Below are 25,267 nucleotides of genomic sequence, written 5' to 3'. Positions count from 1 at the left end.
TTTGGTCCCCCCCACTACAGAAGGGATGTGGACAAATTGGAGAGAGTCCAGTGGAGGGAAATGAAAATGATTAGGGGGCTGGGGCACATGATTTATGAGGAGAGGCTGAGGGAACTGGGGTTATTTAGTCTGCAGAAGAAAAGAGTGAGAGGGGATTTGATAGCAGCCTTCAACTACCTGATGGGGGGTTCCAAAGAGGGTGGAGATAGGCTGTTCTCAGTGATGGCAGATGACAGAACAAGAAGCAATGGTCTCAAGTTGCGGTGGGGGAGGTCTAGGTTGGATATTAGGAAATACTATTTCTCTAGAAAGAACAGGAGTACTTGTGGCACCTTAGAGACTAACAAATTTATTTGAGCATAAGCTTTCGTGAGCTACAGCTCACTTCATCGGATGCTCATGAAAGCTTATGCTCAAATAAATTTGTTAGTCTCTAAGGTGCCACAAGTACTCCTATTCTTTTTGTGGATACAGACTAACACAGCTGCTACTCTGAAAACTATTTCTCTAGGAGGGTGGTGAAGCACTGGAATGAGTTACCTAGGGAGGTGGTGGAGTCTCCATCCTTAGAGGTTTTTAAGGCCCGGCTTGACAGAGCCCTGGCTGGGATGATTTTGTTGGTATTGGTCCTGCTTTGAGGAGGGGCTTGAACTAGATGACCTCCTGAGGTCTCTTCCAACCCCTAATATTCTATGATTCTATGACTCGATTTAATCGCTCCCCGCTGTTTTTATTTCTTAGAGGAGCTGTGGTCACCCTCCTGCCCTGCAGTTGCATATAATGTCCACAGTGATACATACATAAAAAACATGGTCCCTAAAGATATTACATGCAGTTAAATATCTGTCACAAGAGCTTTTAGAAGGGTCAAGAATAGATTTTTTTTTTGATACACATATAGACGCTATCAGCCGCCTTTAATTTATAACAAACATGCATGCCCTTTCTCACCAACTAAAAGTAAGAACTTCATTCTTCAGGAATGCTTTAATGGATATATAAATCATCCCCAGCAGGGGTGTATTCAATAGTATTCAGAAAAAAGGATGAGCTCAACCAGGCTTCCTGTGGTACAAACCCAGTGTCACACCATGCCAATGAGCCATACAAGTGCAGAGCGGACAAAGTGCTTTGCTTTTCTGTGCACCAAAACCATGAATAGTAAAAGCGAGGGATTAATTTTAGCCCCAGATTAGTCATTTGTTAAAATAATAGTAACACAAAGAGAACTATTTTATGGGTTTAAAATAAACCATTCACTAACTTTTTAAAAAATAATAATTCTTGTGCTGTGCTGGAAACCCAAACACAACAGCACCCAGCGCTGGAGGAGACCAAACCGCAGCACCATCCAGGGAAGGGGGAGAACCAGTCCCAGAGCGCAGCTGATCGGACAGACAGAGACAGGATCACGCAGGGAACAAGGTCCGGGTGCTTGTCCTTGACTCTTCCACCGGGGCCAGCAGCATGTCACCACGGCGCGCAGGATCCCGGGCCCGCGCGCGCACACTGAACGGCCAATCAGGGCTTGCTGGGCCGCCCAGGAGGCGACGTCACGGGATTGACTCTTGGCAGGCGCCCTTCAATCGCGGGCGTGGGCGGGTGGCCCGGCCCCTGGGCGGGGAAGGCGGCAACTTGTCACTCCCAGACCGGAGCCCGGCGGCTGCCGCTGCGGTTGCGGCGCTCTGGCCCGCGAGTGAGGTGTAGGTTAGGTCCCGCCTCTCGCAGGCGCGGCGGCGATTGGTCAGTCCCGTGCAGCTCGCGATTGGCTGTGCGGAGGGGGCTGAGCTCCAAGCGGAGCCTCCGGAACCGAAGAGCCGGTGACCGGCGAGTGAGCGCGGAGGCCCTGGCGGGGCAGCGGGTGAGTCTGGGCGGGGTTGCGTTGGGCGCTGCCAGGTAGCCGGCAGTACCGGGACCTCTCGGGTCGCGTGTGTGGCTCCCCCTCCCGTGAGTCCGCGCACGCTGTCGGGGCCGGGAGCCTGATGGTCCTGGGGGGGCGCGGCGCCTTCGCTGGAAACCGCCGCGGGGCATCAGGGCCCGGAGCCACGGAGGTGGTGGGGACGCGGTAGAGCCGCGTCCTGGGGCGAGGGCGGGCAGCTCGGTTCAGAGCTCAGTCTGACGTGCCGATCCTCTCCCCACAGGCTCTCCCTCCTGCTGGGCAGCGGGGGGGAGCCGGGGTCCCTACCTCCTGCCCCGCTCCCCTACCACACGCTCCTTGGCCTGCCTGGGTGCGAGCAGGCCTTCCGCCCCAAGCCCCTCTCCCTGCCCCCGGGCGGGCGGATCCTTCAGGGCGGGCGAAACACGGGAAGGGTAAACTGCGAGTCGGAGGGGCCCTCGGAGGCTGTGCGCGGGGGTCCCCCACTTCCGTTGGCCAAGGCGCGCTCCCTGGGTGGCGGCACTTACAGGGGACCCCGCCCTTACCGGTGACTATTAGCTCTGGGAGCGTCTGTGGTTTCCGCCCTCCCGTAGTGCGACCCTGTGAGCCGTAGCAGGGCCATCGGTGCTAGTAACAGCCACGTGTAGCCTCCGTCAGCTCACTGGAGGGAGCCTGCCTGATGATTGGTTTCAGAGTAGCAGCCGTGTCAGTCTGTATTCGCAAAAAGAACAGGAGTACTTGTGGCACCTTAGAGACTAACCAATTTATTTGAGCATAAGCTTTCGTGAGCTACAGCTCACTTCATCGGATGCATTCAGTGGAATGCCTTTCTGAACAGCTTTCTGATGGCCTTTCTGATCAGCTGGTCGCGACGGCACAGTAGAAACCAACTTTATATGCAGCTCCAGGGAGGCCCTGCTTCAAGCATGGCTGTTGCTATTACAGCTCCAGCCTTAGGATGAATGGGACCTAAAGGTGATCCTGAATGAACAGTGTTTAGTACAGGCATACACACCAATTGGCTTACTAAATTCCTATTGCTTCTTCACTTACTAGCCTTACAGATCTTTTCCTTCCCACTTTGCTAATCTCGTGAGTGTTGACAGAGAGATCTGTGTCACTGTGTCGGCAGAGCGGGGTGCTGTGGTCACTGCCAGAGATTTTGCAATCTAAATCAGATACAAGTACAAGATTGTAGGTAACTGTTAATATTAAAAAAAAGAATCAAACAAACCTTGAGTTAACATCCACAAGTTCTAAGGAGAGCTTTGAAGGGAGGAAGGGAGATATGTGAAAGGCATTATATGTGAAAGAAAGCATAGAATCAAATGAACTAAAAATCGTAAATGAATCAAACTGTACCATAGAATCTCTAGGGATAGACATTCCATGCTTTAATAATAAGAATATAGCAGTAGGGATGATGATAGTGACTGCGAAATGCTCAGGGAGATTAGAGAGGCTATTAAAAATAAAAAACTCAATAATAATAATAATTAATAATAATAATAATAATGTGGGATTTCAGTTATCCCCATGGTGACTGGATACATGTCACCTCAGGACGGGATGCAGAGATAAAGTTTCTTGACACCTTAAATGACTGTTTCTTGGAGCAGCTGGTCCTGGAACCCACCAGAGGAGAAGCAATTCTTGATTTAGTCCTAAGTGGAGCACAGGAGCTGGTCCAAGAGGTGAATATAGCTGGACCACTTGGTAATAGTGACCATAATATTAAGTTATATATTATATCCCTGTGACAGGAAAAACACCACAGTGGCCCAACACTGTAGCATTTAATTTCAGAAAGGAGAACTACACTAGTTAATCAGAAATTAAAGGGTACAGTGCCAAAAGTGAAATCTCTGCAAGCTGCATGGAAACTTTTTAAAGACACCATAATAGGGGATTAACTTAAATATATACGCCAAATTAAAAAACATAGTAAGAGAACCAAAAAAGAGCCACCTTTTGTGGCTAAACAATAAAGTAAAAGAAGCAGTGAGAGGCAAAAAGGCATCCTTAAAAAGTGAAGCTAAATCCTAGTGAGGAAACTAGAAAGGAGCATAAACACTGGCAAATGAAGTGTAAAAATGCAATTAGGAAGGCCAAAAAAGAATTTGAGGAACAGTTAGCCAAAGATTCAGAAAGTAAGTTCATCAGAGGCAGGAAGCCTGCTAAACGTCCATTGACCCCACTGGACAATTGAGGTGCTAAAGGATCACTCAAGGACAATAAGGCCATTGCGGAGAAACTAAATGAATTCTTTGCATTGGTCTTCACGGGCTGAGGATGTGAGGGAGATTCCCAAACCTGAGTCATTCTTTTTAGGTGACAGATCTGAGGAACTGTTCCAGATTGAGGTATCATTAGAGGAGGTTTTGGAACAAATTGATAAATTAAACAGCAATAAGTCACAAGGACCAGATGGTATTCACCCAAGAGTTCTGAAAGAACTCAAATGTGAAATTGCAAAACTACTAACTGTAGCCTGTAACCTATCATTTAAATCAGCTTCTGTACCACATGACTGGACAATAGCTAATGGCTAATAGCTAATTTTTAAAAATGGCTCCAGAGGTGATCCCTGCAACTACAGGCCTGTAAACCTGACTTCAGTATCAGGCAAACTGGCTGAAACTATAATAAAGAACAATATTGTCAGACAGATAGATGAACATAATTTGTTGAGGAAGAGTCAACATGGTTTTTGTAAAGGGAAATGATGCCTCGCTACTAGAATTCTTTGAGGGGGTCAACAAGCAAGTGGACCAAGGGGATCCAGTGGATATAGTGTACTTAAATTTTCAGAAAGCCTTTGACAAGGTCCCTCACCAAAGGCTCTTATGCAGAGTAAACTGCCATGGGGTAAGCGGGAAGGTGCTCTCATGGATTGGTAAAAGATAGAAAACAAAGGGGAGGTATAAATGGTCAGTTTTCAGAACAGAGAGAGGTAAATAGTGGTGTCCCCTAGGGGTCTGTTCTGGGACCAGTCCTATTCAACATATTCATAAATGATCTGGAAAAAGGGGTAAACAGTGAGGTGGCAAATTTTGCATATGATACAAAATTACTAAAGATAATTAAGACCCAGGCAGACTGCAAAGAGCCTCAAAAGGATCTCTCAAAACTGGGTGACTGGGCAACAAAATGGCAGATGAAATTTAATGTTGATAAGTGCAAAGTGATGCACATTGGAAGGCATAATCCCACCTATACATATAAAATGATGGGGTCTAAATTAGCTGTTACCACTCAAAAAGATCTTGGAATAATTGTGGATAGTTCTCTGAAAACATCCACTCAGTATGCAGCTGCAGTCAAAAAAGCAAACAAATAATAGGACAGAAAATATGTTGCCTCTATAAATCCATGGTACGCCCACATCTTGAATACGGTGTGCAGATGTGGTCGCCCCATCGCAAAAAAGATATGTTGGAATTGGAAAGGGTTCAGAAAAGGGCAACAGAAATTATTAGGGGTATGGAATGGCTTCTGTATGAGGAGAGATTAATAAAACTGGGACTTTTCAGCTTGGAAAAGAGATGGTTAAGGGGAGATAGGATTGAGGTCTATAAAATCATGACAGGTGTAGAGAAAGTAAATAAGGAAGCGTTGTTTACTTCTTCTCATAACACAAGAACTAGGGGTTACCAAATGAAATTAGTAGACAGCAGGTTTAAAACAAATAAGAGGATGTATTTCTTCACACAACACACAGTCAACTCCTTGTGGAACTCCTTGCCAGAGGATGTTGTGAAGGCTAATACCATAACAGGTTTCAAAAAAGAACTAGGTAAATTCATGGAGGATAGGTCCATCAATGGCTATTAGCTAGGATAGGCTAGGGACATCATTCCTGTCCCTGTTTGCCAGAAGCTGGGAATGAGCGACGGGATGGATCACTTGATGATTATCTGTTCTGTTCATTCCCTCAGGGGCACCTGGCACTGGCCACTGTCGGAAGACAGGATACTGGGGTAGATGGACCTTTGGTCTGACCCATTAGGGCCGTTCTTATGTTATAAGAGCATTTCAAAGTGGGAGGTTGCAGGCTCGGTCATTTTTCCTGTCTGAGGACATCTGGTACCTTGTATGGAGATAGCAGTGTTTTATTTCAGTTTGCCATATGTAGGCACTACATGTGACTGCATCTAGCACAATTCAGATATGGAAGCTAGGTGACTTCAGATTCGTAACAGGATATGACGGCTTACAGTAGCTTGATTCCAGTCCAGTTCATTTCGACGTCAAAGTAATTACTAAAGTCATTCCAAGTGGAAAATGATCGTGGAATGTTTTTTATGATCTCGCAACATGGTGTGATTGTAATTTATAAATTATTAGTTAACTGCAGAAATTGAATTGTAGTTCTGTTGTCTCTGAAAAAACAGATGCACTTGAGTGCAAAAGCAAGAGGAGGAGCCTCTGTTTATGAACATCAGGATAGTGAAGTTTAGATCTGTGATGAACAGATACTTCTGAAGACAAGTAGTCAAACCTCTAAATTCATGTGGGTTTTTCTTTAAATTACTCTTTTGTAGCTGGCAAGATATGACACTGTCATTCTTCTATACTATGACTTTGTTATGCTTCTGTTTTATAAAACTTAAATATAAAGTTTAGAATATATTGTAGCATTTGTTTTTATTTGTTGGAATCTCTCTGGAAACTGGAGCATAGACAAGCACTAAGACTGTTACTCTGGTGCTCAGAAATAAGTAGCTCCTAGTAGTGACTGTGCAATCTTTGCTTACTAGTCATGTCACCCTTTATAAATATCTAGTCTGCACTAGTTTGGGAAATGGATAGTCTTCAAGCTGGTCCTACATTAAAAGATTCTTGATGGCTCTTCAGTATACTGCTGCAGTGGTTTTTTGTCTGAAATCTCGTTCTTTCTTTGACACTCAGGCCTGGTTTATGCTTAAAGTTTAGGTAAATGTAGCTATGGTGCTATGAGTGTGGAAAAATCCATACCCCCTGAGCGCCGTAGCTATGCAGACCTAACTCCTAGTGTAGACACTGCTAAGTGCGTGGAAGCATTCTTCTATTGACCTAGCTATTGTCTCTCACAGAGGTGATGTTTCTACAGCAGCAGAAAAACACCATCTGGTGCTGTAGTCAGTGTCTACACTATGGGGTTATGGTGGCATAGCTACAGAGCTTAGGTAAGCTGCTATAGTTCCCGAGGTAGACATGACCTCGGTATACTCGCTTTTATAGGTGCCATTTCATCAGATGATGTTGGGGCATGTGCCAGCATTAACAACTGCAGACATGCATCCCTGATAAAGTGGGTAAACCCGATTTTAAGGTATCTGCTTTAGAGGGAAACTGCCTACTTCAAGATTATATTTCTCTTAATCTTGTACCTGCAAGTAACACCTCTGTTCTCTGTACGGGATTAGAGAGGTTTTCCTTTATATTTTTTTTCTTTTTGTTTAGTTTGTGCATTTTACAACACTTTATACAAATACAGTAAATTGATTATATGCAGTCAGTTTCTTCTTTTGCCTGCATAGGTTTCACATAAATGGGTGGGAAGGGGAGATTTTTAGGAAGGAAAATGTGACTCTTTCACTTTAAAAGGTGGAAAATGACAACTGTGGACAGAGATTCAGACAGATAAAAGACTTGAAGCTACTTTTTTCATAAATGTGTCTACGTCGAGGTGGTGTCTGTTTTAATTTTTTTTCTTCTCTCCATTTCTGTGTAGCGCTATAAGCCTTGGTTGAGTGTTTCATTATAACTTTTCTCCACAGTACATTGTTTTCTGTTTGAATCTGAAAAGTGCTTTTAGATTTACTCTAACTCGTTATTAAATAATCAGTATTATTTCCTTAATTTATAAATCAATGTCTGATATAAAAATGTTGGGTAATATATACAAGACAGAGGCAAATGTGAAAAATGGGGGAAGCAGAGCATAGCAAGGCTCATGTTAGAAATACAGCACTCCCTGGGGAGTAGAAGTGTGTCTGGAATTCCTTCCAGATTAGGGTCACTGAACATTGTGTCAGTTTTTGGGTAAGCAGGTGTCTATAAAGGAGGACTTCTTGCTGTTGGGGGGAAGAGGGGGAGGGTTTCCCTCTTTCCTTCCAAATTTACCTAGTTGGAGTGGGATATTAATCTTCACTGCTTTTCTCCCAGATTCTGTTGGGAGTCTTCCTTCTCTGAGACAAGCTGCTTATAGCCTTCACAACCTGAATTAATAACTACCAATGAAGTGCTGCATCTTACAGCAGGGGTATTGCAGTATTCTGAATTACTGTAAATATAAAGACAGGTTTCAGAGTAGTAGCCGTGTTAGTCTGTATGCACAAAAAGAGCAGGAGTACTTGTGGCACCTTAGACTAACCTACTCCTGTTCTTTTTGTAAATATAAAGGAGAAATTGACATGACTCTTGTCAGTTTATCTGCAGTCCCCAAGGTTGCCAATGCCCTTTGTCAGACTGACCAGTCTCTCTTCACTTGTTTGAGAAAGCTATGAGCAGCAGCAATTACTGAATCATTTTGTTTGTTAACTTAATACTTAGAGGGTTATTTTGCAAACATAAAAGCTAGAAACTTTTTAAATGAACACCCAAAGTCTGCAAAAATGGGTCGCTTGAGTTTCTCCTCTCAGGAAGGCTAAGTTGAATAGGCTATTTCAGTGCATTACTTTTATTTCTTAAGTTTCAGAGTGGTAGCCGTGTTAGTCTGTATCAGCAAAAAGAATGAGGAGTACTTGTGGCACCTTAGAGACTAACAAACTTATTTGAGCATAAGCTGTCGTGGGGTAAAACCTACTTCGTCGGATTCATGCATTGGCCACGAAAGCTTATGCTCAAATAAGTTTGTTAGTCTCTAAGGTGCCACAAGTACTCCTCGTTCTTTTTATTTCTTAGGCACTTGGCAGCAGGAATTTCCAAACTATAACCTACATTTAGGAGGCGACCGTCACTTGGTCATGCTGATGAGTATGCCAACATTAAATATTATCCATGTCTGTAGTTTCAAGAGAAAAGATAGAAAACTGTGCCAAGTAACTTTTGTTCTTTAGGATAACATCTTGCTGCTACTTAAAGTAGTTCAAATGAAGGTTTTTGCTAGGGATGGTAAAGTGAACAAATGTTGAATTTCTCCTTCTCAAATTTGGCAGCTACATAAAGTACAGGCGAGACACGTTCTAGAAATTTCTGTTATTGCTGTCTAGCAATTTCATTGAGGATGAAATCTTTGCATTCTTGGGATATAAGTAGATTGTGGAAGAGTTGTAATTTATGAAGAAGGGTAGAGTGCAGTAGAATATAGGTAAAACAAATGTCTGGGGTGGTTGTGATAACTCTAGAAAATGAGTGGATCTCATAAAAACATCAAGGTGAAATATTGTTTGAGTATTTTGTTTTCTTTTAGATGACATCTTAATTGGAGATTATAAAAACATTAAGACTATTTGTTCTGGGTTAATGTAGCGTTCTAGAGGGATACTCAGTGCTAGCATGCAGTAGATCTGAAACAGATTTTCATGCTTTAATGGTTCTGATTCTATTGATGTAAATGGTACAACTTGCATTAACTTCTGTGAGAGCCAGATCAAGACCACCTTCAGCAAGGAACTAAATGATGTAAAATTGGTGCCCTGAACCCTAGAATGCCTTAAGTATCTAAACCAGTGATACTCAGACTGAGGCTTGAGAGCTGCAAGTGGCTCTTTAATGTGTCTCCTGTGGTTCTTTGTAACATGTCATATTAAAACATTGTGTGATTTTAATTATTAATCAGCATGCTTTTACTATGTTATTAACCAATTGCAGTTGATAAAATAAAACTTGATCAGTCATTTTGCTGTGAGAATTATGAATGTTAAAATAGTAAATAAAACAATGAATTCACACTACTGTGGTTCTTTTGAGTAACACTGAGTGCTAATTTGGTTCCTGAACCACTGAGGTCTGAGTATCACTGGTCTAAACCTTGCTTAAAACTGAAGTGGTTTACACACTGAATTATAAATAGTCAACTTCTCTAAATAACTCTGTTGTAGAATAGCTGTTCTATCAAACTTTAATCTCTCGCCAAGTGCAAAAAAATCTTAAACATCTACACTACTTGTGGTAGTGGTGAGGAACTCAGTCAAACCAGCTTTTTTAACCTCACCTTAAAAAAAAAAAAAAACTTTAGAGCTGAGTTCTTGGTAATAACTGCATATGGAAACTTGGCATAGGAGTTGTAAACTGTTGGGGAAAAAACATGTTTGTAATGGAAACACTGGCAGTCCTAACTATTACGCTTGCAGGCATTCTCATGTCTCTTCTAATCCTCTGGCTTGAGAATATTTCCTGCATGTCATTTCTTTCCCAGTACTTTAGCATTTTTTTTTTTTAACGGTGACTAAGGGTATGTCTACACTACGAAATTAAGTTGACTTTATAGAAGTCGATTTTTAGAAATGGACTTTATACAGTCAATTGTGTATGTCCCCACTAAGCGCATTAAGTCGGAGTGTGTCCTCAATACCGTGTCTAGGATCGATTTATGGAGTGGTGCACTGTAGGTAGCTATCCCACAGTTCCCACAGTCTCTGCTGCCCATTGGAATTCTGTGTTAAGCTCCCAATGCCTGATGGGGCAAAAACATTGTTGCGGGTGGTTTTGGGTACATGTCGTCAGTTGCCCCTCCCTCCCTCTGTGAAAGCCACGGCAGACAATCGCTTTGCGCCTTTTTTCCTGGGCTACCCGTGCAGACGCCATACTATGGCAAGCATGGAGCCCGGTGCTCACCAGCTCACCGGTGCTTTTGTGAGCATTGTAAACACCTTGCACATTATTCTGTAGTATGTGCAGAACCTGGCTAAGAGACACCAGCACGAGGATGATTGTGAGGAGGACATGGACACAGACATTCCTGAAAGCACAGGCTGTGGCAATTGGGACGACATGGTGGCAATGGGGCTGGTTGATACAGTGGAATGCCGATTCTGGGCCCGGAGAACAAGCACAGACTGGTGGGACTGCACAGTGTTGCAGGTATGGGATGATTCACAGTGGCTGCGAAACTTTTGCATGCATAAGGCCACTTTCCTTGAACTTTGTGAGTTGCTTTCTCCTGCCCTGAAGGGCAGGAATACCAAGATGAGAGCTGCCCTGACAGTTGAGAAGTGAGTGGCGATAGCCCTGTGGAAGCTTTCAACGCCTGACTGCTACAGGTCAGTCAGGAATCAATTTGGAGTGGGCAAATCTATTGTGGGAACCGCTGTGATCCAAGCAGGCAATGCAATCATTGACATTCTGTTATCAAGGGTAGTGACTCTGGGAAATGTGCAGGTCATACTGAATGGCTTTGCTGCAATGGGGTTCCCTAACTGTGGTGGGGCAATAGATGGAACACATATCCCTATCTTGGCACCGGACCACCTTTCCAACCAGTACATAAACCACAAGGGGTACTTCTCAATGGTGCTGCAAGAACTGGTGGATCACAAGGGACGTTTCACCGACATCAACGTGGGATGGCCGGGAAAGGTGCATGACGCTCAAATCTTTAGGAACTCAGGGCTGTTTGAGCAGTTGCAAGCAGGGACTTACTTCCCAGACCAGAAAATTACTGTTGGGGATGTTGAAATGCCAATAGTTATCCTTGGGGACCCAGCCTCCCCCTTGCTCCTATGGCTCATGAATCTGTACACAGGCAGCCTGGACAGTAGTAAGGAGCAGTTCAGCTATAGGCTGAGCAAGTACAGAATGGTGCCTTTGGACATTTAAAAGCTTGCTGGCGCTGTTTGCTGACCAAGTTAGACCTCAGCACAACTAACATTCCCATTGTTATTGCTGCTTGCTGTGTGCTCCATAATATCTGTGAGAGTAAGGGGGAGACATTTATGGCGGGGTGGGAGGTTGAGGCAAATCGCCTCGTGGCCAATTTTGAGCAGCCAGACACCAGGGCGATTAGAAGAGCACAGCTAGGTGCGCTGCGCATCAGAGAGGCTTTGAAAACCAGTTTCATGACTGGCAGTGTGACAGCTGTGTGTTTTTCCTTGATGCAAACCCACCCCCTTTGTTGATTTTAATTTCCTGTAAGCTAACCACCCTCCCCCCTTCAATCACAGCTGGCAAAGGAAATAAAGTCACTATTGTTTTGAAACCATGCATTCTTTCTTAATTAAAAAAAAAAAAAGTGAGATAACTGACAAGGTAGCCCGGGTGGGGTGGGGTGGGGGAGGAGGGAAGGACAAGGCCACATTGTTTATTGTAGCCACACTACAAATCAAAACTGTTCGAATGACAGGCTTCTGTTGCTTGGGCCATCCTCTGGAGTGGCTGGGTGCCCAGAGCCTGCCCAGCCCGCGTTCTTGGACGCCTGGCTGAGGAGGATATGGAACTTGGGGAGGAGGTCAGGCGGTTATACAATGGATGCTGGGGAGGGGGGGGTCTGTGCTCTTGTGGGCTTTCCTGCAGCTCCAACAGATGCTTCATTGTGTCTATTTGCTCCCCTATTAGCCTTAGCATCGCCTCCTGCCTCTGCTCTTCACTCTCACTTAATGCTTTCCTGGCCTCTGCAACTGAATGCCTCCGTATATTAAGTTGTGCCCTATCAGTGCGGGAGGACTGCATGAGCTCGGAAAACACGTCATCGCGAGTACGTTTTTTTTCATCTTCTAATCTGTGATAACCTCAGGGATGGAGATGATAGGGGGAGCGTAGAAACATTTACACCTGGGGGAAGATAAAAAGGGAGAGTAAAATTAAGATGTTACATTTCTGAGAACAAAAGGGAGACTCTTTCACAGTGAATCAAGCAATTCACAGTAGACAGCAAATGTGCTTTAGGTACAAGGTCGCATTTTGCCTTTTATATTGAGCACCTGCCGGTATGGTGACACATCACAAACGGCTGGGCAACAGAATTTGGTTTCCAGGCAGCCACGGTAAGCCTTTTGGTATGTGGCATTGGCTTCTTACGCCTTCATAACGTGTGGGAAATGTTTCAAACTGCAGCACCCTCCTTTCCCATAGCAAGCAAAGCCGGTTGGGTATCACATTTTAAAAGGAGGGGCTGAGGTTTTCAGGTGGATGTGCAGCACACACCTCCCCCCACCCCACTGCGTGGCTATTCCCTGGGATGATGCCTTTAGCCAAGTGCAAACAACCCAGCATGAACGGGGTCCTTTTACTGTTCCCTTACAAAAATTCCATTATTTCCGCCAGGTGACCTTGAATGATATCACTCTCCTGAGGCTAACAAAGAAAGATATAGACCAAATGTTGCTTGAATGTGACCAAAACCCAGGACCATTCGCTGCCATGCTTTGTGCTGCAATGATTCCAGACTACTTGCTACTGGCTTGGCATGGTAAAGTGTCCTACCATGGAGGACGAAATAAGGCAGCCCTCCCCAGAAACCTTCTGCAAAGGCTTTGAGTACCTCCAGGAGATGTCCCTGGAGGATTCCCGCTTCATCCCCAGACATGTTAACAGACTTTTCCAGTAGCTGTACTGGCCACGAATCATCCCAATTCTTCAGGGCAAATTAAACACTATTGCTTTTAAATCCTGTACTGTGGTTACAAATGTCCACTCACCAGAGCTGCCTTCTCCGGCTTCAGGGTTGGGGATCCCGCCTTGAGAGGGTATTGGCTCCAGGGTGATGAAAAGGTCCTGGCTTCCGGGGAGAATGGATTCACTGCTTGCCTGCTGCGCATTCTCCTCCTCCTCATCCACAAAATCCTCCTCCCTGTTGCGTGAGACTCCCCCCTTGCAGGTGTCCGCAGACAGTGGTGGGGTAGTGGTAGGGTCCCCCCCAGAATGCCATGCAGCTGATCATAGAAGTGGCATGTATGGGGCTCCGACCCAAAGCAACCATTTACCTTCTTTGTCTTTTGGTAGGCTTGCCTGAGCTCCTTAACTTTCACGCGGCACTGCTGTGTATCCCTATTGTAGCCTCTCTCCACCATGCCCTGTGCGATTTTGGCATATATATTAGCATTTCTTCTTTTTGATCGGAGTTCGGCCTGCACAGATTCTTCTCCCCATACAGCAATCAGATCCAGTGTCTCCCTTTCGGTTCATGCTGGAGCTCATTTGCGATTCTGGGGGGACTGCATGGTCACCTGTGCTGCTGAGCTTGCCACGCTGACCAAACAGGAAATGAAATTCAAAATTTCCCGGGGCTCTTCCTGTGTACCTGGCTAATGCATCGGAGTTCAAAGTGCTGTCCAGAGCAGTCACATTGGAGCACTCTGGGATAGCTCTCAGAGGCCAATACCGTCGAATTGTCTGCACTACCCCAACTTCAATCCAGGAAGGTTGATTTTAGCACTACTCCCCTCGCTGGGGAGGAGTACAGAGGTCAAATTTAAGAGCCCCTTAGGTCGACGGAACGGGGTTGGTTGTGTAGACGCATTCATTTTAAAATCGACCTAACGCAGCTAAATTCGACCTAACCCCGCAGTGTAGACCAGGGCTAAGGAATTTTATTAGCTTCCAACAAATCAATATATATAGTTCATACTACAATATTCCTGTTGTTCAGAATGATTCAGTGACTTAGACTTTGCATATAAACTGTCAGATGAAGCCAAAAATGATCCAGAATCTAGAGTGGTAACTAATTGTCATCGAGTGGCAGCACAAATACTTTTGTGATAAAAGAATGAGGCTTGGGTTGGACTTTTATTCATCTTCTGCTCTGGCCTTTGAAGCCAACTTAAAACAACACAGAGTAACACAGTAAACAAGATTGTGAGGAGAACTCCTTGTTTCTCTAATCTATTTACAGTAATCTTAGTTGTAACAATTACTAGGGAAGGGATTTGACAGAAGCTACTTGTAAACTGATGGTGTCCAAAATGCCATTCGCTGTTTACAGATGTTCCAAGTGACCCTTGCTCACTTACTATCAGATAATTATGTTTAGGACCTTCTCCTGCTTATTGCTGAAGTAAAGCCATTATGCCATGGAAACCGTTACTGCATTCTGCAACAGCAGTTTTAGTGCCTTAAATGTGACATATTTTTGTTTTAAAATCTAGAGCCTATTTAGAATACGTGGCTATTGTGAAAGTACTGGGAAGAGCTGTTGCTGAAAAATTCTGCATTCAGAGTCAGTTTCTACTGATCATTGTTGGAATGTGTGTAATTTTGTCGGACTTCAAGAAAGCCTTTTTACAATGTTTGCCTTTTATTTCAGAGGGACTATGGAACCTCAGCAGCCCTGTAGGTTTGGAAGGTTTAAATACCAGTTTGTGAAGACTTTTTGCCACTCCAGATGATCTGCTGGATTAAACGTGTAATTAGGATGGTTTTTGCACAAGTTGGACTAAACATGGAATCAGTAAGTGTTCCAGTTTCATTGAAATTCTATTAAGTGCAAATATTTCAAATGTAATCCACTTAAATATATAGTTCACAGTGAGAGCACATGGGACTGCATTTTAAATTTTATGCAGTGTTGGTATAATTCTTACATTAATTAATTTAACTTGATTGACATAAGGTTATGAAACCTAATGCTTCGGTATATGATCATAGTTGCTATATTAAAAGTTAAAACAGGCTGTTGTGTTCCTGCTGGCTTTAATGACAAAACGTATAACTTATAGTGGAACACTGCCATGCAGGGTGCACAAAGAAGGGGTTTTCTAAACACTTTGAAATTGAAAGGACATTTACTTGTTTTTTCTCAAAGGGGGAATTAATTTCCATATAAACTAGTATGATGCAATAGGTTCACCTCCCATACAGTCTCTTGGCTATTCTAGTACCAGTTCAGGTTCCTGAAATGCTTGTAAAACACAGTGGTACTTAGCAAGTCTTTGCGGGTATGTCTACATGGCAAAAAAAATACCTGCAGCGATGAGTCTGAGCTCTGGACCACAAACTCGGGCTCTTACTAAGGTCATGTCTTCACTGGCAGCGTTAAAGTGCTGCCGTGGCTTGTGTAGTCGCAGCATACTGCTGGGAGAGCTCTCAGCGCTCTTAAAAAAAAAAAAACCACCCCCATGAGGGGAATAGCTGGTGCACTGTCTACAGGGGCACTTTACAGCACTGAAACTTTCAGTGCTCAGGAGGATGTTTTTCACACCCCTGAGCAGGAAAGTTGAAGCGCTGTAAAGTGCCAGTGTAGACAAGCCCTAAGAAGCTAAAAATAGCCATGTAGATGTTCAGGCTCTGAAGCCCAGGGAAGTGGGTGCGTTTCAGAGTGCAAGCCTGAGCCAGAATGTCTGCATGATTGTTGTTGTTGTTTTGTTTTAGTGCTGTAGCATGAGCCTGAGTCTGTATACCTGAGCTCGGACTCACTATTGCTGTGTAGACATACCCTGTAGTCTGTTCAGTAACACCCCTTTCTCCCATTCTAGTAGGTCTGAGAGCTGCAGAAGTGGTACTCTCCTGGCTTCACCTATCCCAAAACCTTTCCCCACCTCAAGGGAGGGGCAATGGTGATAGAGACCATTCTTGACCTTGTTTTGCACATGTTGTCGATCAGCCAGCCAACCACACCATGTTCTTTTCCCCTTTGCCTCTTCTCCACACCCCATAAAATTTCCTGTTTCACTGTAATCTTTCTCTTCTTTCCCTCCTTCCCAGGAGCCCATAACATATTCTTATTCCTGCCATAATTTCCAAGCCCCCAGCAAAGCACCACAAAACTAATTGTGATCCTAATTGTGTTGTCTGTGCTTCTCTCTTTGAAGGCTGTGCTATGTGCAAGAGCAGAAGAGCTGCATTCTCTGAGGGGAAGCAGAAAGGAGCATGTACACTTCTCGACACCCTGCCTCATGCAGCACTGTAGCCCTTTCACTGCTCAGCAGAAGCAGCAGATCAAAACTAAAACAGTTGCACAGCAACCATTTTCCTATTGACACGGTCGGGAGCCACTCTGAACAGAAGCAGTAGCTTAGGTGCAGTCCTCCGCTGTGAGACCTCCTACATATTCTTCCTCTTAAATGCACAGGGAGGGTGGGAAAGGAAGATTTGCAATTGTATTATATTTAAATTTTTATTTTGCCAGATTATTGTAGATTGATGACCTTTTTGTCAGGAGAGCTGGCAAGCTGAAATTATAAAACTCAGTTTACATATGACCTAATTAGTGCCTTATGATGATCTAAAATAGAGGTTAGAGAATAGGAACACAAATTCATACCAGACACCAGTTCTTTGAACACAAAACTGAGATGTACAACCGTAGAAATCCTGAGCAACCTCACTGGATCCTCTTCACAACCAATTCATAGCATCAAACCAATCTGTATTGACATAGTCATTGTCCTATATCTTTGGGTCCAGTTTTTAAAAAATATTCTTAATATGGGAAAGAACAGCTCCAGTTTCTTCTTTCTTTCTTTCTTTCTTTCTTTTTTTTTCCCTTTTTTGTCCCCCTCCTCCTGCCCTTTCTCTTCCATAGCAGGCTTGTGGTAACAATTAAATTTCCAAACACCAAGTGGTGTAGATTTTTATAACATTTCTCATTTGTGGGGTTGAGGCAGTTAAGTCACCTAGCCTACTTGCTTCCTCTTATCAGCTGCTGATTCTCCTCCTCTCCCCACTATACACTATGTTCAGGTACATTCTCAAATCCAATTTTGAGTGACTTCCACTGGTTATGTAGCCTGTAGTCTAGATTTCACTGTTAGGGGAAAAAATGATAAACTTCCTCTCATTATTCAGTACTGTACTGCCTAAACAATTCCTCTCTCTGATACTGAGGTCAGATTTCTTATTTTCAGAATCCTGAATTTGTGCTGATATGCTATTTGCCAGAGCCCCAGTCTCAGTGTGCTAGAGACCCTTCTGATTTGAGTAGATACCCTTCGTCATTATTAGTGTGGTATTGACATAAGAATAGCTATACTGTGTTACCTCGATGATCCCTGGCCTAAATTTAACAAAGACTGGACAGGTCTGCATATCAATTCTAAGATAATATTAACGTTTCATCTTAAGCAGGTAGACAGTGTAATTATTGAGTCCATAAGAGTATGTAGTGTTTGCAGGGGCACAGTTCAAGTGTTAAGATGCATAGCATACATTACAGTATGTTTAATAGAACATGCAAACTTTCACAATAAACTATCAAGGAATCCCATAACTGCTTGGCCAGCCTGTGCTAGTTGGTAGCGATCCTAGCAGCATCAGTGTGCCTTGTGCTGTATGATACATAAGTAAAGGCAGTCCCTGACCCAAAGAGCTTTCATTCTAAGGTGAGAAAGAGAATGTGCTGGGAAACAGAGCTAGGGATAACTTATTAGGGTTTTTTATAATTATTAAACTCTGCTTTTGTCCATGTCTTGGAAGGAGGTATTTGACCTACTTCAAATTCCTTTTCTTCCCCCAACTTAACATGCTTTATCTATTTAAAGAAAAAAAAAAGTTAGCTCTGTTCTGAGTGTCTCAATGTGTTGTGACTTGAGGTCTGTCACATAGAATGTGAATTCCTTAGGGCAGAAGACTGTCTTTGAATAGCATTGAACATGCTGCAAATACTTAAAATTATTTGTGCTGATGCAAGCAAGTTAAAGTATGACTGTCAAAATAGTGTGGGTCACCAGTAGGAATTTGAGTCCATAGCATGTCTTCCATGCTGCAGGGGAATATGTAATTTTGGTATGTGTACATTTAAACATTATACAGTACAAATATTGCTGGATGGAGCAAATAACTTTATTGTATCTTAATTGTATATTGGGTAAATGATCTAACAAGTACTATAACAGTTCACCGAATTTTTTCCCTCAGGTGCTCTGGTCAGGAAAGCCTTATGGTTCATCTCGAAGTATTGTAAGGAAAATTGGTACTAATCTCTCTCTTATCCAGTGCCCAAGAGTTCAGTTTCAGGTAGGAATTCTCCACAGTTTAAAAACCTTCTTAAAATACTTTTCCATTTTTCTCTATGGCGTTTGTTTTGTGTTAGAGGACTTTAAAGTTGATCTGCAGGTGCATTTAAAACAAAATGTGTAGGTTATGTCTTGGATGCTTCAAATAAGCAGAGTAGAAGAGGCCCCTTGTTCATACCAAAGTTAGTTTTCCTCCCTCCTCCTCACTGTCCACCACCATGTCTTGCCAAAGTCTAGTCTCTTCAGTTTCTACTCTGATACCCCAGCAAATGTGACATTGGTGTTTATACCATGACACTTCCAACACGCTTCATTGAACCTCTAAGAATGTTAATTTGTAAAATAGCACTGTGTGGCTCTTGTAGAGCTTTGTCTGTAAAGTAGTCCCTGTTTTTAAAAATAAGCAGTATTTCAAAGAGCTCTACTTCAATTGGCCTGCTCCAATCTGTAGTGGAGCTGTGGTAAACGTTGCTACTGCAGCGTATGCTAGCTCCTCACAAAAGTGAGAGTCCTCTGCGTTGACTTCTAAGGATGTAAGAGGCAAGTTCATAATCTCCTGAATGCCTTTATTGTCTGGGGGCATTCACCACAGAATTTATTGTATGTTTCTCTTTAAAAAAAAAAAAAAACAAAACAAAAAAACCTCTTCAGGAAAACTTAGCAGCTTGCCGTTCTTGACTGCTTTCTTCCAAGGCAAGAGACTTTTTTGGCTACAAAAGTAAAAAAGCAATCTCCGCTGTGGCCAAAAAATAAGTATCATCAGACATCACTTCCAAAGCTGTATTTAACTGATAAATTGGGTTTATAAATCTGGGTAATGGAAAGGCAAACAATGTTACTTAAGAATGAGTGGAAAGTAAATACATGTTGCTTATGCACATGATACAAATTCTCTGAAGGTGAACATGGTAAACAAGATAGTGTGAGCTCACTATTTGTTCAGTCTTTAAATGTAGACTTGAACTGTGTAGGTGAAAGAATGTCAAATTCTGTGCTGCACTCTGAATTGTGCACTTCTAATGTGAACAGACTAGGAAGTTGGGTGGGGGGGGGATGGTAATGATATAAACAAGAGGTGGTTATTTTGTCCTCCTTGTGTTGCAACAAGAAGTCTTTCTGGAACAGATGGAAAATACAGAAACTGCAACACGTGCTTTCTAAAACTCTGTTTTGGATAGCAAAGAAAAGTTTCCAAATAGGATAATTTGGAGGGGCTGAAATTCTTGAGCTGAGAAAGAAACCGCATCAGTCTTTTTGAGATGTGGGGAGAGGAGAAGGCGGCTTTGTGTAGAAAGTTTCGTGGTTGGGAAATGTCCATTTTAAGGCTTAGTAATTCAAACAAATGTAGGCTTTTCACTGCTTAAAATATATTTGCTTCTCTAATTTTCTTTAATAGCATAGGAGTTAATATCATGGGTGATGTTGATAGGAAGACCTCCCTCTGCTATTAAAGAGAAATTAAGTTCCTTACCATTTTATTAGCCAGATAACTTCATTTCTTATAGGATGAGAGGAAACCCTGTGTCTTGTATTGTCTTCTTACAAGAACACTGTGCCTGTAGGAGCCCTAACTTGACTTTCCTGCTTCTTATATGAATCAAATATTAATATTTCAATCTAAACTTTGCATTATTATTAATGAAGTATTTGGCATTTCACAGACATTTTGAAGAATAAACTACTTCAGGAATAAAGTCACTTAAGTTTAAAATTTGTATTTACCTTTAGTATATAAATCTGATTGTGATAATACAGTGGATGAAAGATGATGATCTGAAGAAGTAGAAGCACAGCTGTTCTAGTGAACTGACTTTGAAATCTTGTAAATTAAACCTTCAAATCCCATTAAAGTTGTTTGTTTAAAGCACTGTATACAAGTCTTTTGGTCTTGTCCAACATGTTAGAAACCAGAATTATGTATCTCTGTGTGTTTGACTCAGAAGATGGAATTCTGAGTGTTCTTTTCAGCACCTGTCTTGACTGTTTTCCTTTTAGACTGTTGCTATGCTGAAACTTTCCTATAGATATCTCTTTTCCTTTTTTCTTTCCTGCTAGCTTTAGCTATAGTATGAAAGGACCATGCACTGAACCTGCTGTAAGTTAATTTTTTTTAAATTACTTGTTTCAGCCATTAGTGCATGCCTATAATCAGTGTGTCTTAACTCCAGCTAAGAACCATAACCCATATTCTCTACAAGTCTTCATTTCACCATGAACTTCTGATAAACAGGTTGGAGATATGTATCTGTTACTACCATGTTCATATGTGCTTTACAACATGGCAAGCCTTCATTCCACCAATCTTAAAACAATAGAGACTGACATAGCCTAAAGTTTTATTTGAGGGTTTAATGTCTTAGGGAAAGCTATTGCTTTCCTTTCTATTGGTCTCTGAGGATTTCATTGGAATTAAAAAAAACCAAACAAACATGTAATGGCAGATGCAGTTGACTTTCCATATTGTATGCGAGGCTCTTAGTATTCAGTAACCTATAATGTAGCAGCTTAATGCATGTACTATATAAACTACACCTGACACTGTAAATCACTTGCTGTAAGGGGAGGTATGGAAGAGTAAAAGTGAGAGTGTCTGGCTCACTCAGTCTATCCTTATTCATGAGTGTAGTTGAGGAACTAGTACAAGTTAGGGCCAGGCTTAATACAGAGGAGCTGCGCAAGCTTCCTCATCCAGCTCAGCCAATGCCCTTAAATCCACTATTGTTCAATTGTAACATTCTAGTCCTATGTCTCTTTTCTGTGCACTAATGATTCCCAGTTGTATTGTATTGTCTGCCTTTGTCAGACAAGCATCTGCTAGGGAAATAAGTTGAATTTGTCAAACTTTTTTGACCTTAGTATTCATCTGAGGCTTTCCAAGTGAAAGGCTAATGCACTAACCCAACAAACATGGCCGTGGATGTAGTTAACTTGCTCAAAGAGAAGTTATTCCCAGTGTTTGTTTAAAATATCCCAAGGTGTTGATTCCAGACTAGTAAGTCTTTATTCAGAACTTTCTAAGCTTCAGAAACTTTAGATGGTATTTCTCCAGTGCCTTCAGCCATACCTTGAGTGAAGGCAAAAAGTGGTTGGGAGCGTGCTGTGACAACACCCAGAGCAGAACAGTTGTACTTAATTTTTATGGGGAGGGAGGGGAGGTAGCTTTGAGAGGTGTCTGTGAGCAGGGGGGGTGGGAACTCAAGTAATTCCAGTAGATATGTTCACATATTATGCATTTAGGCTACGTCTACACTTGGCACGAGGGGTATGATTCCCAGCTTGCGTAGACATACTCATGCTAGCTCTCGTTGAGCTAGTGTGCTAAAAAAATAGCAGTGTAACATGGGCTAGCCACCCCAAGTAGTAGCATGGGCAGCAGTGACATGGGCTAGCCATCCTCAAGTACATACTCGGGGTCCAGGAGAGTCTGTACTCCGGGCAGCTAGCCTGTGCTGCCACGGCCTGTGCTACTGCAGCTACACGACTATATTTAGCTCACTAGCTTGAGGAGAACTCATGTGAGTGTGTGTACGCAAGCTGGGAATCACACCCTCACTCCAAGTGTAGACCTAGCCTTGGATGGGCTGAGAGCTGGGGAGAAAAACCTGAGACCGCTGGTCAAAGCTGGGTCCTTTCTCTCTGGCACTAGCAGCACGCTGCCCTCCCTGGCTCAACTCCTGCTACCTAGTGTGTCCTGTAGAAGAGATCAGTTGGCATGGGCCTCTTGCTGTCTCTCCTAGCTGGATCATACATCATAGCACCTGCAGGGAGATGCCTGTCAGCTCCCTGGTTCCCCACTGCTCATGATGTTAAAGCAGTGATCCAGACTCTATCTTCGGTCAGGAAGCCACAGAGGGGGCTGGTGAAGTAGTATATGACTTGAAAATGTATTGAAATCTGATGTAATAGAGGATAAAATAAAGATTCTTGGAGGTGGATTATGCACTATTTTAAATCTTTCATTTAAAGACTTGCTCACGCTTCATACAAAGCTTTTTGGAAAACTTCAATTATAGAGAGCAAGCTCATGTTGCAATTTTTTTCTTTTCTAGACATCCAAATCATCTATGATGTTGCAGTTAGCTATTATGGAGATCTTAAGGTGGTCAGAAATAAGATAGATATATATATGAATGAGAGAGAGAGCACACAAGCAGCAAAGATTCTATTTTCGTACAAACCTCCTTAGAGTTTAAAAAAATAAAGGGGGGGGGGGCAAGTACAAAAAACTCTCAATATACCAGCAAAACTTGTTTCTAAATATGTGGGATTCAGCTTTCAATCACCACTGATGTTTAGGTAACTTGACTTCGTAAATGTGATTTATAGAATTTAATCTCTTTTCTAAAGCACAGTTCCTGAGGTAAGAGCAAATTGTCTCTGTTATTTGAATCTTAACTATTAATCCTGTCATGGTGATAGCTCTGGTGTGTCCAATATCACAAGAAAAATCTGTGACAACACGGATTAAATGGCTAGAAGTATTTTAATTGTGATATTCTATTTATCACCCTTAATGTGAATACAGGTGTCATATCTGGTCCTAACTTCTTTTGGTTCTTTTAACCAAAAGACACCTCCAATGGAGCAGTGAGAGTTGTAATGCAGTACTCTATGCTAGTGTTTCCCAATCGGTAAATCCCGACCCTCTGATGGGTTGTGGGGCCCTAGGCAAGCACACTGCTCCTGGCCGGGTGCAGAAAAGAAGCCCCAGGGGAGGGGTTGGAGAGCGAGTTCTCCCCACGCTTACCCCTCAGCGGTGGTTCTTGTGCCATGGGGCTGGGCCTGGGCCTGGGTCCAGGTCCCTGCTCCACCTATTGCAACCTGGTACATACGGTTGCAGCAACACGTATTCAAATTTGGCCTGTCCACCCCGTCTGCTACCTACGAAGCAATGTTAATAGAGTTGTAAGTAGGATTACTAGCCTTGTCTACTGAACTCAATCATCATCAGCTACAGGTGCAGCGTCTCCAGTACTACTGATAACGTAAGTGCTAGTTTGTATGAAGAGTTGTAGCTGTGTCGGTCCCAGGATATTAGGGCTTGTCTACGCTTGCGAGTTACAGCGCAGTAGTGGAGCCCCGGGCGTCCTAGCTCACTCCACGTCCACACTGGCAAGGCATGTAGAGCACGCTGACTCTGCGGCTATGGCGCTGCTGGTACTCCACCTCAGCGAGTGGAATAACGGTTGCTGCGCCCTCACTGGAGCGCCGCGGCGCTAGTGTGAACGAGGTGTTGCATTACTGCGCTCTGATCAGCCTACGGAAACGTCCCATAATCCCCTTAAGTCAAGTGGCCACTCTTGTCATTGTTGTGAAATCGGCTGTAGGAATGCAGAAATGCCCTTTCAAAGCTCCGTTTCAGAGAAGCTGGCTGCTTACAGCTCGGAGAAAAAGCAAACATTTACTGTTTGCTTGAGTGAGTGAGAGAGAGGCGGGGGAGTCTGAACTTACAAGACAGCATGCTGACACACACTCAGCACCCCCAAAACCCACTCTCTTCCCCCACATACACACAACACACTCCCTGTCACACTCCATCCCACCCCACCCCTCATTTGAAAAGCATGTTGCAGTCACTTGCATGCTGGGATAGCTGCCCATAATGCACCACTCCCAATGCCGCTGCAAGCGCTGCAAATGTAGCCACGCCAGTGCATTATCAGCTGTCGGTGTGGACAGACTGCAGCACTTTCCATACTGTGCTCTGCGAAGCGATCTACATCTGCAAGTGTAGCCATGCCCCTAGAGAGACAAGGTGGGTGAGGTGATGTCTTTTATTGGACCAACTTCTGTTAGCGAGGGAGACAAGCTTTCCAGAATATATAGAGCTGCTCTTCAGGTCTGGGAAATGTACCCAGTGTCACAGCTAAATACAAGATGAGACAGATTGATCCCTTGAGATGTGTTTACTTATGCTAAACATTCAAGGTGAAGTGGCTGGTTAACACTCCTCCAGTCATAGGGAGGAAAGGGATGTACCCCTGGGGGAATTCTGCACCAAAAAATTTCAAAAACTGCAAAATTCTGCAGATTTTATTTGTCAAAATACCTGTTCATAAGTATGTCTGTAACAATACAGATAACAAAAAAGATTCCCCCAGTAGTAGAGAGTTAAAGAAATCTCTACAACAACCCAGTTCCTGTTTCTCTGTTATGCTTTTGTTTGGGCACCTCAGTCTGGGTTTGTCATATGTGTCAGCTTGGCACATCTTGGGGGGGAAAACTCTACCCTTCGGGTCTCAGACACCCGCACACCCTCGTCCCAGAGCCCAGCCACAGGGTGCCCCCCCTCAAGCCCAGACACCCACACTCTCTCGTCCCAGAGCCCAGGGCTCCAGAGAAAGAAACAGTCTTATGCTGGATCCTGGGCTTGTATAGAGTTTCCTGAACTCTACCTCCTTCCTTCAGGATATGTTGGTAACCACAGCTGTCCAGAACCCTCCAGCTCCCCCTCCTCTGCCCCTCCAGTAGTGTCCTGCATTTTATTTACTGGGCCCAGTGGTCTCAAGTGGGGGCCAGCAGCTCTGCAGCACCAATTCTGTGGGGGGGGAATGAAATTTGTGCGGAACATTAATTC

At 43.4% G+C, this 25,267-nt stretch overlaps 1 protein-coding gene across 6 annotated transcripts in view; it reads left to right on the top strand.

Moving 5' to 3' along the window:
• The first annotated feature begins 1,594 nt into the window (after positions 1-1,594).
• The window catches only part of MTFR1 (mitochondrial fission regulator 1), a 38,058-nt gene continuing 14,385 nt past the window's right edge, over positions 1,595-25,267 (top strand). Inside the window, exons 1-4 of one of the 6 annotated variants that reach the window (XM_037892529.2) lie at positions 15,054-15,188; positions 16,549-16,755; positions 18,593-18,691; positions 20,746-20,785. In XM_037892529.2, the coding sequence (XP_037748457.1) occupies positions 20,759-20,785 (27 nt within the window). In that variant the 5' untranslated portion in view covers positions 15,054-15,188; positions 16,549-16,755; positions 18,593-18,691; positions 20,746-20,758. Of the gene's footprint in view, positions 1,948-10,867; positions 10,886-15,044; positions 15,189-16,548; positions 16,756-18,592; positions 18,692-20,745; positions 20,786-25,267 lie in introns of those variants that run through there. The other 5 variants (XM_037892526.2, XM_043539565.1, XM_043539566.1 and 2 more) reach the window with 5 other exon arrangements.

This window comes from Chelonia mydas, chromosome 2, assembly GCF_015237465.2.
Source record: "Chelonia mydas isolate rCheMyd1 chromosome 2, rCheMyd1.pri.v2, whole genome shotgun sequence".
Classification (NCBI taxonomy): domain Eukaryota; kingdom Metazoa; phylum Chordata; order Testudines; family Cheloniidae; genus Chelonia; species Chelonia mydas.
Note: the sequence above shows the minus strand (reverse complement) of the source record. Positions and strands in the feature narration are given on the sequence as shown.